Raw genomic sequence first — 17,394 nt, 5'->3', positions numbered from 1 at the left:
GGTTGGAGGGGCTGGTTGAGTTCATCCATCCAGTCGTGTAGTGCGACGGACAGAGCTCTGTCGGCACAGTAGTCATACTCCTCATCTAGAACACACACACACACACACACACACACACACACACACACACACACACACACACACACACACACACACACACACACACACACACACACAGACACACAACTTTCAACTGCATTTGCCTCCTATTGAATAAAAATATTATATTAATATATAATATAATAATGGATGATAAAATCCACCCCCTCACACTCATCTCTCTCTCGCTCTATCTATCTCCATCTCCCTCTCTACCCCCCCCCCCCCCCCCCCCCCCTTACTTGAAAACATGCTTTACAGGCCTCTTATCGCGCGAGAACTGGTGGTGACGAGGGATGTGAAGCGGTGGACGGACCAATCAAAGGCTGCGCTTCAGGTCGCTCTGACTGACGTAGACTGGGACATGTTCCAATCAAGTTCAAGTGACGTCAGCGAGTTTACGGAGGTTGTAGTAAGTTTTGTAACTACGCTAGCGGATAATATCGTTCCCGCAGTGAAAGTTCGGATATTCCCAAACCAGAAACCGTGGGTTGATAAATCCATCCGCTGCGCTCTGAATGCTCGCACGGCCGCTTACAACGATGGTCTTGTATCTAGAAATATGGACAATTACAAAGCGGCGTCGTACAATCTGCGGAGGGCGGTGAGGGACGCTAAACGGGCGTACAGGGAGACTGTGGAGCTACAGATGGAGCGGGGGGACACAAGACGCTTGTGGGAGGTGTTGCGAACAATAACAAACTACAAGAGCAGCTCCTCCCCAGCCACGAGTGTGGACGCCTCCCTAGCCAACCAACTGAACTCCTTTTATGCGCGGTTCGAGTCTGGCAACAACACCGCTAGCTTGCCAGCTAATTGGAGTTACACCGCTGGGGATGAGCGCGCACTCTCAGTGTCCGTGCACGAGGTCAGGAGGGCTTTGATGCGGGTGAACACCAGGAAAGCTGCGGGCCCAGATGGTATATCTGGGCGAGTACTGAAGACCTGTGCTAACCAGCTAGCTCCGGTGTTCACTACAATATTCAACATCTCCCTGGCTGAATCAGTGGTCCCGTCCTGCTTCAAGAGGTCCACCGTCGCTCCTGTCCTGAAGATCGCCTCTCCAACCTGCCTGAATGACTACCGTCCGGTGGCCCCCACCTCGGTGGTCATGAAGTGTTTTCGAGAGGCTGATTAAGGATTATATCTGCGCCTCCCTCCCCCGCACCTTGGACCCGTTGCAGTTTGCGTACCAGCAGAACAGATCCACAGATGACGCGGTCTCTTAGGTACTGCACACCACCCTCACGCACCTGGATGGCCAGAAGGGGGCCTATGTGAGAATGCTGTTCATCGATTATAGTTCAGCTTTCAACACCATAGTCCCCACCAGACTGGCTGTCAAGCTGAAGGAGCTCGGACTGAATGCTCCGCTGTGTGCCTGGATCCTGGACTTCCTCACAGGCCGCCCCCAGGTGGTCAGGGTGGGGAAGCACATGTCAAGCTCCCTCACCCTGAATACAGGATCCCCCCAGGGCTGCGTCCTCAGCCCCCTACTGTACTCCCTGTACACACATGACTGTGTGGCCAGGTCCAGCTCCAACACCAACATAAAGTTTGCTGACGACACTGTGGTCGTGGACCTGATCACCGACTGTGACGAGAAGGCCTACCGTGAGGAGGTGGCTGACCTGTCACTCTGGTGCCAGGACAACAGCCTCCACCTGAACGTCAGCAAAACTAAGGAGCTGATTGTGGACTTTAGGCGAGGATTACAACCAAGGACGCACGCGCCCTTGGTGATTAATGGGACTTCTGTCGATAGGGTGAGCAGCTTCAGATATCTGGGAGTCCACATCACAGAGGACTTAACATGGACTGTACACACAGACACTCTGGTGAGAAAGGCGAGGCAGCGTCTTTACCACCTCAGGTAGCTGAGGAAATTCCGGGTCTCGGGGAGGATCCTCAAGTCCTTCTACTCTGGAGCAGTGGAGAGCATCCTGACAGGCAACATTACTGCCTGGTTTGGGAGCTGTACTGCTCAGGACAGGCGGGCCCTGCAGAGGGTGCTGCGTTCAGCTGAACGTACCACTGGAACTACACTGCCCCCCTTGCAGGAGTTATACACCAGGAGGTGTAGTAGCAGAGCCCGCAGGATCATGAAGGATCCTCATCACCCCAACAACGGACTGTTCCAGCTGCTGCGGTCAGGCAAGCGCCTCCGCAGTCACGCAGCGAGAACAGAGAGACTGAGACGGAGTTTTTTTCCTGCAAGCCATTAGAACTGTCAATGCTGAACTCACCAGGGGTCCTCACTGAGCCATACACATAGGCTCCACTACCTTCTGTACTGTATGTAGCATACTGTACCGCATACTGTGTCACTGTTCAGGGTTGTTCGTGATGCCGTATTGCTGCGCCGTACTGTTGTATACTGTGCTGTATTATCCCAAACACTACCTCACTTTATTCACATGCCACCTTAATGCACATATCTGTATATACATAATTGCCTATTCCATATACATAAGCATATTCCCTCTATCTATTCCATTTTATTTCATTTTATTTTTATTGTATTTTATTTTATTCTACATATTTTTATTTTATTCTATAAGTATTCGACTTACTGTATTACGTTTTAGGAGTCAGTTAGTTGGGCTATTAGAAAATTTTCCTAGGACATATTTTGTGTTATCACGGGGTGCGTTGCATTATACTTCACTGCATATATGTATGAAAGTATGTATATGTAAGTGACGAATAAAAATCTTGAATCTTGAATCTTGAATGTACACACATCACACACCACATCTGTGTTGTCATCTTCCGCTTCTTACCACCACAACACCTTCTCAGTATACTCATTTTGTCTCTGGCTCTCTCTCTCTCTCTCTCTCTCTCTCTCTTTCTTCCTCACTCGCTCCGTCTTTTTCTTTCTCTCCTTCGCTCCGCTCGCCCCTCCTTTTCGCCGTTCCTTGCATCCCTGTGCATTCACTCGTGCACTCCAGCCTCCTCGGGGCTCCTCTTCATCCCTCATCCTCCACATCCAGCTCCTCGTCCTCCACCCTCGCTTCCCCTCGCCACGCTGCATCGTTTTAAAGTGTTTAAATGAGAATGCCAGATCACTAGATACCGCGGGTTAGCGCTCGAGCGCGGATAAATGTTTTCACTCTGCGTCATTTAATTAATCCCGGGAATCCATTTCACGGATAAAAGCCGCAATACCCTGTCGAGTTTGCACCCTCACTCTGGCTTGGCAGGGAGTGAAAGACACAGACGAAAAGAGCCGGGCAGGCAGATTTGCCTTGAATTCATTAGGAGATGGCTTTTACGAGAGCGGGTGGCTCAATATTAGCTGTTATTCAACGATTTCTTATTTCTTTATGAAATAAAAGTGCTTCATCCAAATGATGCTTGGCTTATTGGTGTGGGACTTTTTCTAGTGATTTGGTGCTAAAGTACGAGAGGGTACTTTTTTGCTAAGCACCATTTTGCGATATTAGCAAAATTCCTGCCTGGCGGCTTGTATTGGGTTAGTTGCTAAGCAACATCATTTTATGAAATAATGTAACAGGAAGGATCAGGGACTGCTGTGGATGGCTGTAATCTGGAAATGCCATTATTAGATTACAGAACCAGGCTACCTTCTCTCCTATTGAACTCTGACCTGTGCTGTGGGTTACAGTAGGGTGACCCTAACCCTACCATAACCATAACCCCTTCGCCCCTTTACTTCTTAGCGCTGTTTAAACAGCTCACCCTATTGTCTTTCAATCCTCTTTCATTCTCTTTCTCACGCCGTACCTTTCCTCTCCTCCTCCCCAGCTCTGTACCAGCAGCCCAGCGTGTGCAGGGGGATGTAGTTGGCCTCGAACTCGCAGTTGGGGTTGAGCAGCAGGCCCCTCAAGTGGCCCCGGAGCTGCGGCTCGCGGCCCTTGAACGGTCCCAGGAACAGGCGCCGGGAGTCGTAGTCATTGGCGTGCAGGTTGTCCCAGATGAGCGGGCGGCGCTGGAGGACGGACTCCACCTCGGCCAGACAGTCCACAGAGAGCTTCCTGGAGATCACCTTGCTGCCTGCGGGGGGAAGATGAGGGACAGAGGACGCCAAATTAGTCTTTTGGTACGTCCAAAATCCGTCACGTCCAAAAGTAACAAATATCATTCTAGCATTGCACACTACGATGGCATGAATATCCCACGATGCATTGCAACATACAGTACATATGAAATTACAGAAGGAGAAGGAGAAAGTTGAACTTTGACCCAGCCTAATCAATAGCCTAGTGGTCATTTGGACCAATTACAGTCAGTCAGTACCTTCCGTTCTTCCGCTCCAAAAACACCCTTCCTTTTTTTCTACCGTCCCTCCCTAACTTTTTTTTCCCTGGAAACAGTATCTGGCAACGTAGGTGCGCGCATGTGTGTCATACCGGTCCATATGACTGATATGTTGGGAAGCAGGTCCTCTCCAACCGTCTGCAGGTACGGAGACTTGGACACACTGGGGGAGCACAGAGAACCACAGTACTCTGCCAGGGAGGGGATGGGGGAGGGGGAGAGAGAGAGAGAGAGAGAGAGAGAGAGAGAGAGAGAGAGAGAGAGAGAGAGAGAGAGAGAGAGAGAAGCCTTGGAGACAACGGCAGTGCTGGGTGTTCCATGTTGTGTCTTTTTATATATATATACTGTATATATAGGTATCGTGAAGGCGTATCTACAAAAATCCACCGTTTGATTTTTCGGAAGGTTCAGCTTTACATCCTACCTGTCGGACAGAAAAGGAAGACGGGCGGTTCCCCCAGGAACCGATAGATCTCATTGGCTATGGTGACCTGAGCGTGGGCAAACGAGGAGAAGGCCTCGCTGTCGGCCTGACACATGGAGTGGTCAATGTCGTCAAACAGAATGGCAAATGCCTGGCAACCCAGGTCTGATACCTAGGGAGAGAGCGGGAGACGGAAAGAGAGAGGGGAACAAGAGATGGGAGGCCACGAATGAAATGTCATTTTTTGCGGCTGCATAGGAATATGTACACGGAGGCTTTGCACAACTGTGTGTCTGGAGGTGTGTGTGTGTTTCAGTGTGTCCACGTGGCTGTTTCTGGCAAAGAACGAGTCGTTCGCGAACGTGAGAATCGCCGGGAATCTTCGCGATTCGATGAACGAATCAGTGAACAAATCTCTTTTTTGTGCACTGAATCAAAAGATTTGCGTCCCTGAAAGGATTCGGAACACCCACCACTACCAGGGGCCGCAGTCAAGTCCGCGGTTTATATGCCCAACATAACCAACAAAAATACGGGGAGAATCGCAAACCTGCTTGTGATTTCGAAGGTCGAAAATCGAGCGCTCGTTTCGATTGATTTTCGATTTCGAATTGGAATTGTGACGCGACTTATACAACTACGTATATACACACACGTACACATTGATATCAACTATACCTGCTTGAGTTTGCGTTTGAGCAGCGTGAGGTCACAAGCGGAGGAGAAGACGATGTCCTGACCAGGAGACAGAGCGTACACGAACGACAGACCTCTGGACTGGGCCTCCACTATAAGTGTACGTAACTGACCTGTGGAGGAGGAGAGGAAGGAGGGAGGAGGAGAAGGAAAGGACAATCAGAGGAGAAAATTCAGTTGAACTGCTTGAATACAGAAGATAGATAGATAGATAGATAGATTGATAGTTCGATAGATAGATAGATAGATAGATAGATAGATAGATAGATAGATAGATAGATAGATAGATAGATAGATAGATAGATAGATAGATAGATAGATAGATAGATATAGATGGATAGATGGAAAAGCCTCACCCTCCTCTTCTGGAGAATAGACCTCCCTCCATAAGAGTCTGTGTTTCAGGTCGTCTTTAGGGCCGTACAAGTAGGTGTTCAACCCCCAGCGCTGCATCCTGGAGAGAGAGAGAGAGAGAGAGAGAGAGAGAGAGAGAGAGAGAGAGAGAGAGAGAGAGAGAGAGAGAGAGAGAGTATTGAATTGGTTCTGTCTACTACACAGCTTCAGAATCTACAAGCACAGTTAGTTGTAACTACACCGCGTTTCAAATGATTATGCAAGTGATATTTTTCTCTGATTTTCCTAAATAGTCGATGCAAATGACATTCAGTATAATTTTCAAGTCATCAACCGTTAGTGTATAATTCAAATCTTATTGAACAAACGTCCCAATGACAACAGTATTTTTTTCAAAAATAAAATACTCAAAATGCACTGTTCCAAATTATTATGCACAACAGAGTTTCAAAACATTGTATAGGTTGTGAAGAACTGAAAATGGTCATTTGTTGAACTTGCAGCATTAGGAGGTCGTATTCACTGAAATCAAAAGCTATTTCAATCAAAAACAAGTTACATGTTGACATAGGAGCCTTCTTTGAGATCACCCTCACAGTTCTTGCCTCCATTGAACTTGTGAGTTTTTGTAGAGTTTCTGCTTGAATTTCTTTGCAGGATGTCAGAACAGCCTCCCAGAGCTTCTGTTTTGACGCCAACTGCCTCCCACCGTCATAGATCTTTTGCTTGAGGATGCTCCAAAGGTTCTCAATAGTGTTGAGGTCAGGGCAGGATGGGGGCCACACCATGAGTTTCACTACTTTAATGCCCATAGCAGCCAATGACACAGAGGTATTCTTTGCAGCATGAGATGGTGCATCGTCAGGCAGGAAGATGATTTTGCTACGGAAGGCACGGTTCTTCTTTTTGTGCCATGGAAGAAGGTGAGTCAGTCACAAACTCTATATACTTTGCCGAGGTCATTTTCACATTTTCAGGGGCCCTAAAGGGGCCTACCAGCTCTCTCCCCATGATTCCAGACCAAAACATGACTCCGCCACCTCCTTGCTGACGTGGCAGCCTTGTTGGGACATGGCGGCCATCCACCAGCCATCCACTACTCCATCCATGTGCACCATCCAGGGTTGCACGGCACTCATCAGTAACAAGACTGAAAATGAGTCTTCATGTATTTCTGGGCCCACTGCAACCGTTTCTGCTTGTGTGCATTGGTTAGGGGTGGCCCAATAGTAGGTTTATGCACAACTGCAAGCCTCTGGAGGATCCTACACCTTGAGGTTCACGGGACTCCAGAGGTACCAGCAGCTTCAAATTCCTGTTTGCTGCTTTGTAACGGCATTTTAGCAGCTGCTCTCTTAATCCCATGAATTGCAAAGACGCTGGGAAAGGCGGACTCTTTTCGGCAAACACGTTAGACAAAATTAGATGCCACAACGTGTCATTTTTGAAATACTCTCTCGTTTGAATTTGACTGTGGCCGACCCTCCCCACCCTGGAGACCGTTTATTTGAAAGACTGAAAAAAACATATTCTGGCAAGAAGCTGCGGTCTATCGGGACCAAAACCTACTGCCACAAAAACAGCTTCTTTCTTGTGGCAGTGGGAACCACAACCAGGCCCTCTATCACTGCCCCCCACTGGGGCAGTGGTGGGCACATTGACACACACGCGCGAGCGCGCACACGCATGCACACGCACGCGCGCACACACACACACACACACACAATACCAAAAAATTTTGACCATTATTCGTCCATTGTTATCCGTGTTGAAATTATTGGATACATTCAATCTGCGCAGAAATATTAACTATATCCATAGCTACACTCAGTACGAGCAACCCTATGGCCATAGCTCCTGCTGTATCCTTTGAAAGTCCCTGTACAGCAAAAATAAATGTGTTCTGAATTTGTCGCACTCGTGTCGATTACGCACATTTTAGTATTTTCAGTATTTTTAGAGCTTATAGAGTTTATTGTGCGTAATCACCGGGTGTCATTACATTTCACTGTATATACTGTATGTATGACCGTATGTATATGTATGTGACAAATAATCAATTCAGTACCATGTTTTTCAGTCTTTTCACATGTTTTCAGCAATGGTTTTGAAACAAATCATTGAATTCACCTTGCAGGGCTTTTAATGTGTCTGGTGCAAAGAGCACATTCCGTACATTCTGTATATTTTGTTTTTGTACAGCTTGTGAAAAGCTTGTATTTGAGCCTGTGGAACCTTGTACTTGGCCAAGTAAACTGATTGTGATTCTGATTCTGGTGTTGAATAAGAAAAAATTTGATTCTGTACTCACGTTTTGGGGGGAAATTTGATTTGTTTTCCCAACCCAATCTTATAGAACATTCGGGCGAGAAGATTGATACCAATTTCCTCCCTGTGCTTCCAGCACAGCGACGGGCTGCATGATGACTGTGTTAGCACCAATACAAGGCCGCGGGGGCGATCGACTAGCCTAGCTCCTGTGTAATTGGGGAAAAGCATCTTCCAGCGAAACTTCCCAAAGGAGTTATTCAAGCTATTCCGTTTCAAAAAATATAACAAAAAAGACCTTGGTTGTTTTAGATGCAGCTACATTCAGCATTCAACAATTTTTGACTAAGTCATTATTTCTTTTTTAACCATCTTTTTAATTTCAAATTATTTATATATATATATTTTAATTTGCAGGTTATATTTCGTATTTTTCAGCGCTTGTGTATTTTTGTTTTACTTTTTGTGAAGTACTTTTAGTTACATCTCCTGTATAAACAGTGCTATAGAAATAACGTTTATTATTATTATTATTATTATTATTATTATTATTATTATTATCATCATCACTATTTGAAGAGAGCAGCTTGAAACAGAGCCTTTTGGTTAGTGACATTTTATGAGTTAATCTCGAAATGTCATGATTTCCCCAGGTTTTGGATATACTATGGATATACAGCAGACAACTGGTGAAGAGAGAGATGAGGAGATGAATGAAGCAGGAAAGGGGCGGGGGGGACAAGGCAGAAGAAAACAGATGCACTGTATCGATGCAGGGGCTCCACGGCAGGAAATGACCCGATGAATTATAGATGTCGCATAGTACGAGAAGTGTAACAATAGCTGTAGGGATCGTAAACACACACTTGTAACATAAACTCATACGAACGACTCTACGTCCCCGCTCGCTGTCACTTTCCATCTCCCTGGAAATGGACCAGCTCAACCATGTTTTCTGGTCATCCGTGGGTAGAATCTGTTCCCTCTCATTCTCCCTCCATCATTTCCGAGGCAGATGGTACAAAGTCGCCCCCACAAAGCTGCCAGAAACCTACCTCCCTCTAAAAGCACACACACACACACACACACACACACACACACACACACACACACACACACACACACACACACACACACACACACACACACACACACACACACACACACACACACACACACACACACACACACAACACTTGATAATGTTTCAACAGCCATGCTGTGCCAAAACTTATGTAACAATGACTGTATGGATTATGACTGTACCCCCACGTTTCCACCCAAAAAAACAAAAAATTGGAAAATTAGAAATCAAGCAGGAACCCTCAACTTATTCTCCCTTCATTTATATCATAACCACAGATGCAGGTTTGTTTACCAACTTTCCATTGTTCCTTGGGAGGTTTTCTATCCCCAATGGCTATTTCTCATGTGTGTTTAAAAAAGCCAGCAAAACAAATGCCTTGGGCTCAATGTTAACTTTCCTCCCAAAAGGAAATATTTGGAAAAACAGAGTCGAACCGGGTGAAGCGAGCCGGTTGGGGAGCGCAGCGCCGCCACCGCCGCCGCCGCCACGGCAACGTTTCCACACCTCTCGTGGGAGCTGAAGGCGACGGCTGCAGTTGTTAGGACACAGAACTGTCAAACCTCCTGGCGGGGTTCCGCGCCGTTCCCGCTCATATCCTGTTTCCCAAAACACATATGTGGCACAAAAAAAAAAACCTACTGAAAACCGGTCCCTAGATTTTAATGTCTGGCGTGTAGTTCTCCTTGACTGAGGTGTGATGTATGATATTTACCTTGAGTCAGCATCATGGGCGACAGAATAACACTATTGAGGGCCAGATAGCGGAAAATGTGGCCTTGCAAATGAAAAGCCTTGCGTTGTAAAGGATCGCCTCCTTGGTGATCGCTGCTGCGAGATAAGGGTGAGGATAATGCACCAAGAATCCACTAAAACCTTTCTCCACAAACTTAAAAATAAGATGGCCGAGGTGGATGGTACATGGCGACCCTCTGGGCAATGGCCCAAGGCTTCAATTGCATGAAGGTGACTTCTGGCCCCACTCAGGTTTGGATTTAATCAATGGATTGGGGGCATGATTATAGACGCAAATGTTGCACAAATACACAGTATACGTTGTTCTAGTACAAAACCATACAAATCAATTAGAACACGGTGATAATCAGGTTTACTGCAGAAACCAGGTGGAAAAGACATTTTTAAAAGCAGAAACGGAAAAAAATAACCAGTTGAGACATAGGCCTGGAGGAGTTTACTGTGCGAGTTTACGCATGTCATTTAAATTTTGTGCACATCCTTCCCAATTATTATGAGACTAACACTTTCACCATTAATTGTTGCTTTCCACCAGTCCATCGCCTTTTACTGAATAGGGGTGAAGAATCCGACAATTCCAAGTCCGATTATTCTCATTTATTTTGCCTTCAAAAGGTGGCTCCAGCTAATTCTATTCAGTATAGAGTAGGCTTATATGCTCTGCAGTCGAGCATAAGGACCAAAAGAATGTTGTGAAAGTACAATAAAACACTTATCTATAAAATTGTCATTTGCATTTTCCTCCTCTATAGTATTGCTATGCCGTGATAATCCCTCAGACTATATTCGTACCAGCAAAATGTTATACCTTCACATCTGATAGTTAAATCTAAACCAATAACCTTATAAACTATTTTTTTTTTGCCAACTAGATACCTTCTAAACTTCAAAAACATACTGTCATGTAACTTTACATACCATCATTACACATTTCTAATTTTTATATAATTCATACTGAACATACACATATTGGGGCAGTTTCGTAGATGGGGTTTAATATAAGGACTAAGATTAGCTACTTGAATTAATCCAGGATTTAAAAAAAGCCTTTCTAAGACGTTGCTTCATTTAAGAGGAATTAGTTCTAGACTAAGAAGTTCTAGACTGAGGCGGTGAAGGACTAGTCAGCCTCTTCTGTCTGGTCTTGGTGCTGGTCTTAGTCCAGATCATCCGTTTTCTCCAACATCAAGGTGGACCTGGAGGAGGTCCAAAGATAAACCTGCCTCCGCCCAGGTTTCACTTAACACTTCACTCACAGTAGACGTAGATTAGCTCTAATCCTCCATTTCAGTTTGTCCGGGTTAAAAGTGTGATTTCGCCTAAGAGTGGCACCCATGCAAGGCATCCATTTACTTCCACTCAGTATGCAGCATCTTCCTCACAACAACCTTCCTCCCGTGAACCAGACAACCCGCCTATTCTACCTCCCGAGACAAACAAAAACAAGTGAAACAATCCAGAACTTCCTCAGCCGACCTGAATTTAAACGCCTGGGTTCAGACACTTGTCCCCGAAAGGGACCCGGTCCATTACGGAGTCCGTGACACATTGTAAAAAACAAGTGTCGCACTAGTCGATTGATTATTCTGTTGGAGCTGTGAGTCATCAGAAGGAGTCCCAGCGCTCCTGACTCCTGCCCTGCCTCCACACACTGTGCAGCACTTCTAGTGGCGGGGGAGACGGAGGGGGTGGAGACGGCTGCTGGGAAAACATCAAAAACAATGTCTCGAATATGGAAGACCTCTATCTTTTTGACGACCAACCCTTTATTGTTGAGTTAGGTTTTGTTTATTTTTTAGGATGTTGAACATTGGAATGTTTCCTATATTCTAGTTCATTTCTAGCTTTGTTGAATGTTGCCATTTTTTCTTATTACTGTTGGATTTCTTTACTTTATTGCTTTTTTATGTTTACACTTATTGTTTCAGTAGATTATTGTAATAGCCCATTTCAAATTTGGTTTATTGATTACATTTGGTTCATTGTTAGTTATTTTATTGTTGCATTGTACATTAAGACTGGCATTCACCGCACTCTCATTACTATCTGGATTAATGCCAATATTGTGAGGGAATTCCCAAAGAATTGCAAATTTTCCTTTCCACAACAGACGCTCCGTTCACACTTGTCAGGATCCTGCTCTGCTTTTACATGTCGCCTGTCTCTAGGTCCCTCTCTTGTGCCCTCTATCCCTCTCTTGCTACCTCTATCCCTCTCTAGCTCCCTCTGCAGTGGCAGGGATGGTTTCCCATCCTTGCCACTGCACGCCTGTCCCCAGTCAGCAATCTCACCACCTGTCTTCACCTTCCTCGTCACTCCTCTTGTATTTAACCCGTTTCCCATTCACTCTGTCGCAGTCAGATCGTTGTGTGTCTTTTGAATTCTCGGTGCTGTCTGCGACCTTGATTCTTTGCCTGTTCAACATTGAACCTTGCACCTACTCCTAAGACCTTGTGGTGTCCTGCATTGCGGTTCACCGTATCTGTAACAACACGACCCCATCCCTCACTACAGAGAGTTGTAAAAGTAAACATAATGCAGAGAAGAACGGCGTTCAACCGGTAAAAGGGATCGGGCGTCAAGACCCGAGGTTTTAAAAGTAGCCTTTATCTCCATTGTTCATCCTTCCTCCGTACGGAGGATCTCGCTAGGTGCCATCAGCCGGGGTTCGTGCGGTTTCCCTCATCCCTGGAGGAGCGTTTCTGTGTCAGCACTTTTCACAAACGCACCAGCTGTGAGCTGAGAACAGTAGGTGTGCGGCTGGTCCGACGTGACTCACACACACACACACACACACACACACACACACCTGGATAAAGACCAACTTACCATTCAAAGAGCACTTTCCTCTGATCCATGGACCAAGGTCTCCCATAGAAACCTAGTAGTGGGATGGAGACACACAGACAGGAGGAAGTTGGTATAGGGTTAGAGAAACAGAAATATCCAATTGGAATTGATTTCAGAGAGAAAATGTTTATAAATCTATGATCCAGTGACTTTTGCCCCTACTGTAAAAAAGCATTTCATTTCTACATTCATTACCTTCATTAACGAAAGTAATGAAATCTGTACCCAGTGGTTTGACTTGACAGGCAATGACTTTCAATGCTGCTCTTTACTGGGATATACATAATTTCTTATCCACACCAGTTGTTACACCACATTTAAATGGGAGTCTGTGACAAACTGATCAACATTTTATGAATGGAAGAGAAGAATCCTTGTGTAATTCTCTGTGCTTTGTAATAACTTAACACATCTAGGGCTATCCCTGACTCAGAAGTTCGTCAGTCTCATCAGATGTGGCTGTTCAATTTGAATATTCGGAGAGAGCGATCGGGGAGCGTTTTGCGCACCTGTCTCCCTCTCCAACGGTACCGTCGAAGCGCTCGCCAGCAGCGGGGTGCCCACAATCGGGCAAGTGTTTTTATTTTTGATGTAGGTTATTTTTTATGTTATTTCTGCTTATGTACTGAAACCGTGCGTAATGGGGACACTCTCTTTGTGCCTCTCTCCCCGATCACCCCCTCGCCGTGCCCCGTCCCCACACTGTTTTTAGTTGTTTTATTTGGGGGGGAGGAAGGGGGCACGGCAATCGGGCCACACAGAGAGCCATGTTCGTTTCACCCATATAAAATATATATTTATGATTCCCCATTGAAATGTGATCCCTGTGCATTTTGTGAGCTTCTATCTGTTTCATCCTGTAATTGTATTGCACACTGGCTGACAAAATAAAAAAAAAAAGACTGCTCAACTTGAAGAATCTCAGTCGACTGACTGGTTTTCGACTGATGTTTCGACTAGTCGACTTTCAGTGGGCGGCCCTAGACACATCCGTGTAACTCCACGGATAATTTCTATTGGAGATTCAAGCAAAGAGCTGGAACCTGGTGGTGGAAAAAAATTGTGGATAGCAGATTTTGTTGATCTGAACACGATTACATCTCATTCTAATATGACACCATATCTCACTTTTAGCATTTTATGTCCTGAAATGATACTGATAGCAATGGTACCAATACAAATAACAATGACCAAGGGTTGGCAAAGAAACAAAGAAAAACAAAATGTCATGTCATACCATAATAAAAATCTAATATCAAAACCCTATTATATTCAAACCTACAAGAGAATGTGGAAATATAGAATGAGTACAATAAAATATGAAAATATACACTGAACCTAACAATAAACATGTATAATGTAAATAACAGAAAAACAAACAAAAATAAAATAAAATAAACGGGCAAGATTGGGTCAGATACAATAACTAATGAAATAAACCTAAGATGAGAAGAAAAAATTTCCGTGTGTGGGAACATCCACGACTGAAGCCATTGACCACAGCGGAGCCATGCTCCATTTTTAAATACATTGTCCAATGCAACTCCTATTTATAGCAAGAGCCACATCTCCAGGGTCCCCGCTTCTACTGTCCTTTGTAGTTTCTTGAAAGAGCCGCAGTGTGTGTGTGTGTGTGTGTTACTATACTGGTGAGGACAGGACTTCCAATTTACATTTTCTTTGGTTTAGAAGTGGACCAGGAATGTGGGTCCTCACAAATGAAGTGCACTCTATATATGTGTGTGTGTGTGTGTGTGTGTACAGGCTCATATTTATGTAAGTGGGTCACGCCGAAAAAGATGTGAAGGATCAAGTTACAATCTAGACATCATTTTCCCTTATGCCCTGAGGGATGTGTGTGGTTGTCTGTGCCCGTTTATAACAAGTGTGCATGTGTGCAGAGGACCACATAGGTTTACAGTGTGTGTGTGTGTGTGTGTGTGTGTGTGCACGCTTCCAACCAGGCCAGACCAATTATCCACTTAGCAGGACGCCACTACCTGAGAATCACATGCACAGAACAAGCCTGCAATAGTCTGAGAATGTGTATGTGTGTGTGTGTGTGTGTGTGTGAGAGAGAGAGAGAATGCAGTGATGGAGGTGTATCACCATCATTGTCAACTTTTAACACCATCATCATCATTTCTCATCGTCATCAAGGAATTTCCCATCAGTAACATAAACCAATCTCCTTATAGTCCCCACCACCCGCCTTATCACCTGCACCATCATCATCATCATCACGGTGTTGATCATCATCTGTCCATCATCAGAAGCACCTTCATCGCCTCCACCATCATCACCATCACCATCATCATCATCCCCATCCTCCCGTTCTCTCGGTGTCAAGCATATTTCATATGCAGCCCCTCTTGATACTGCTCCATGCTCTCCCTCAGCCTCTCAGAGTGGCCGTGGAATGCTTCTATTTTAAACGCTGCCCTGTTTAAAAACACCCCTACGCCCCCCTATGGACCTGGGGGGGTCACGTGATCCGGCCAGCGGGTACGGCGCTCGGTAGTTACCCCCACTTACCCTCCACCACCCCGCAGATAAACTGGCTCTTCCCCTCCATCCTTCCATCCTTCTCCTCCATCCCGCCTGCCCGGCAGTTCGGCCCCCCGCGAGGAAGGGGGAAGACGGTGCAGACGGAGCGCTCCTCCCCGCCGCCGCTGCCTCACGCACCGGGGATGCTCCTCGTGGTCCTCCCGCTCTCCTCCCCGCCGTCGCTGCCTCACGCACCGGGGATGCTCCTCATGGTCCTCCCGCTCTCCTCTCCGCCGTCGCTGCCTCACGCACCGGGGATGCTCCTCATGGTCCTCCCGCTCTCCTCTCCTCCGCCGCCGGCTCTGCCTCCGCCGGCGACGCGAGGCTCGCGGGCGACGCGTCCGTTTGCGAACAACCCTTTTTTTTATTTTTATTTTTTAATGACTCGGGATAACTGACTGCGCGCTTCCGCCGGAGCGATGCAAGATCACTGACGTCAAATCGCGAGATAATTCTTCGGAGAACTCTGTCCACGACTCAACAGGGGCGACCTCCTCTACGGACCCTCGTCTCCCCCCCCTCGCCCGCCCGCGCGTTATACCAACGGAATCGACTCTTTTCTTCTCTCTTTTTTTTTTTTTTTTTTGAGTGACTCGTCGAGAACCGAATCGGAAAAAGACGAATCGAACCTTTCGTCATCACGCACGCCGCTCCCTCTTCGCGCAGGCTCACCGCGTTTCGAGGTAAAACGGAAATAAACTAAAATAAAATAAAATGGAATAGAATAAACCGAAAACCAAGGAAGATAAAAAAAAAAATTAAATTAAAATTAAAAAAAAAAAAACCCCGAACACTTGGACAGGACAACAGCTGAAAAAGAGTGGCTAATGATGGGAAACCGTCAGAGGTTTGAACGAGGCGCTTCACCCAATTGAGCCCCCCCCCCCGGCCGGGGCGCCACCCAGCGGCGCTGCGCTGTAACGACACCACGTCGCGCCAGCGGAGTGACGGTGCGTAAGTTCACGTCAGCGTCAATTTCGATCGCTCGACTCGTCGCCTATTTCAGATCTAAGCGAATAAAAACAAACAAAAAAAAAAGGCGGTTCGGTGTAAACGGTAACGGCCGTTCCTTGTCTTTAATCGAGGAATGAAGTGGTCGTGGCTTTTTTTTTTTTTTTTAATTTTATTTTATTTTTTTCCATTTTACAGAAGAAGCTGTTGTCGCGGCCGCGTCAGATGAAGGCGTTCGGTGACGCCGTTCAGGTTGAATGTTCGGCGGGGTTGTTTTGTTCGGCCGAGATGACGCAGTCACCATTTACGTTTCTGAAGGGCTTGCGTTCGGGGTTTGTCGTTCCGAATAATGCCCGACATCGCGCTCCTGTCGCCGACACACTAATATAATATAATATAATATAATATAAGAGATGAGTATCGTGCGACATGAGCCCAAACTCAAGCAACTAGCGCAGTATAGCTAGTCAACGGAAGCCTAGCTGACGTTAGCTAACCTAGCCTCGTAGCAGCCGTTAATGCCGAGTTTTCACAACGGGTGGGCCGCGGAAGGTCATTGACAATAAAAACATAAAAATAACGTTTTTAACCTTCAATTTTGTAATTATGTTTGGAAGTGAGCATAAAATATTTATGATCTGATACACAGTGTACATTTAAAACTATATATCAGGATGAATAAAACAAAGCCATGGGATTTAAATGATGTGTTATTTTACATTTGTCGCTTTACAAACTGCGACCCAAACAAAAAATATATATATATATAGGGAAGGACTTCTTATCTCAGTCTCATGTATCGATCAGAGTTGTGATTAAAGGTTTGGTTGGGTTGCAGAGGATTTTCAGATTTGAAGTTGAGCGGCGGCATTCTTCAGTTTTGGGAAGGGCTGTGTTTCTCTGTGGAAACAGTCCCGTCGTCGCATCTCGTGCTCCCCAGCCGTACCCCAAGGGGAGCGATCGCGCCGCATCCCCGTCCCCTGCTTCTCCAAGCAAAACAAAGAACTGTTTCTATTTGAGATGTATTTATTTTCCTCCGTTTCCTAATGGAACAAAATTTTAAAAAGCCCCGTGCGGGCGT

General features: G+C 45.9%; 1 protein-coding gene across 1 annotated transcript in view; it reads right to left on the bottom strand.

Annotated features, from left to right (window-relative positions):
• LOC307247134 (protein O-GlcNAcase) overlaps positions 1-15,390 on the bottom strand; it is a gene marked incomplete at both ends in the record, with an annotated part of 20,160 nt that extends 4,770 nt beyond the window's left edge. Inside the window, 8 exons of the mRNA XM_080023200.1 lie at positions 1-85; positions 3,850-4,119; positions 4,476-4,574; positions 4,808-4,979; positions 5,486-5,616; positions 5,860-5,957; positions 12,795-12,846; positions 15,351-15,390. The exon at positions 1-85 is cut by the window's left edge and continues 2 nt beyond it. Coding sequence (XP_079879326.1) covers positions 1-85; positions 3,850-4,119; positions 4,476-4,574; positions 4,808-4,979; positions 5,486-5,616; positions 5,860-5,957; positions 12,795-12,846; positions 15,351-15,390 — 947 coding nt within the window. The remainder of the gene's footprint in view (positions 86-3,849; positions 4,120-4,475; positions 4,575-4,807; positions 4,980-5,485; positions 5,617-5,859; positions 5,958-12,794; positions 12,847-15,350) is intronic.
• Between the last annotated feature and the right edge of the window lie 2,004 nt (positions 15,391-17,394).

This window comes from Zeus faber, assembly GCF_960531495.2.
Source record: "Zeus faber genome assembly, chromosome: 22".
NCBI classification, from domain to species: Eukaryota; Metazoa; Chordata; class Actinopteri; order Zeiformes; family Zeidae; genus Zeus; species Zeus faber.
Note: the sequence above shows the minus strand (reverse complement) of the source record. Positions and strands in the feature narration are given on the sequence as shown.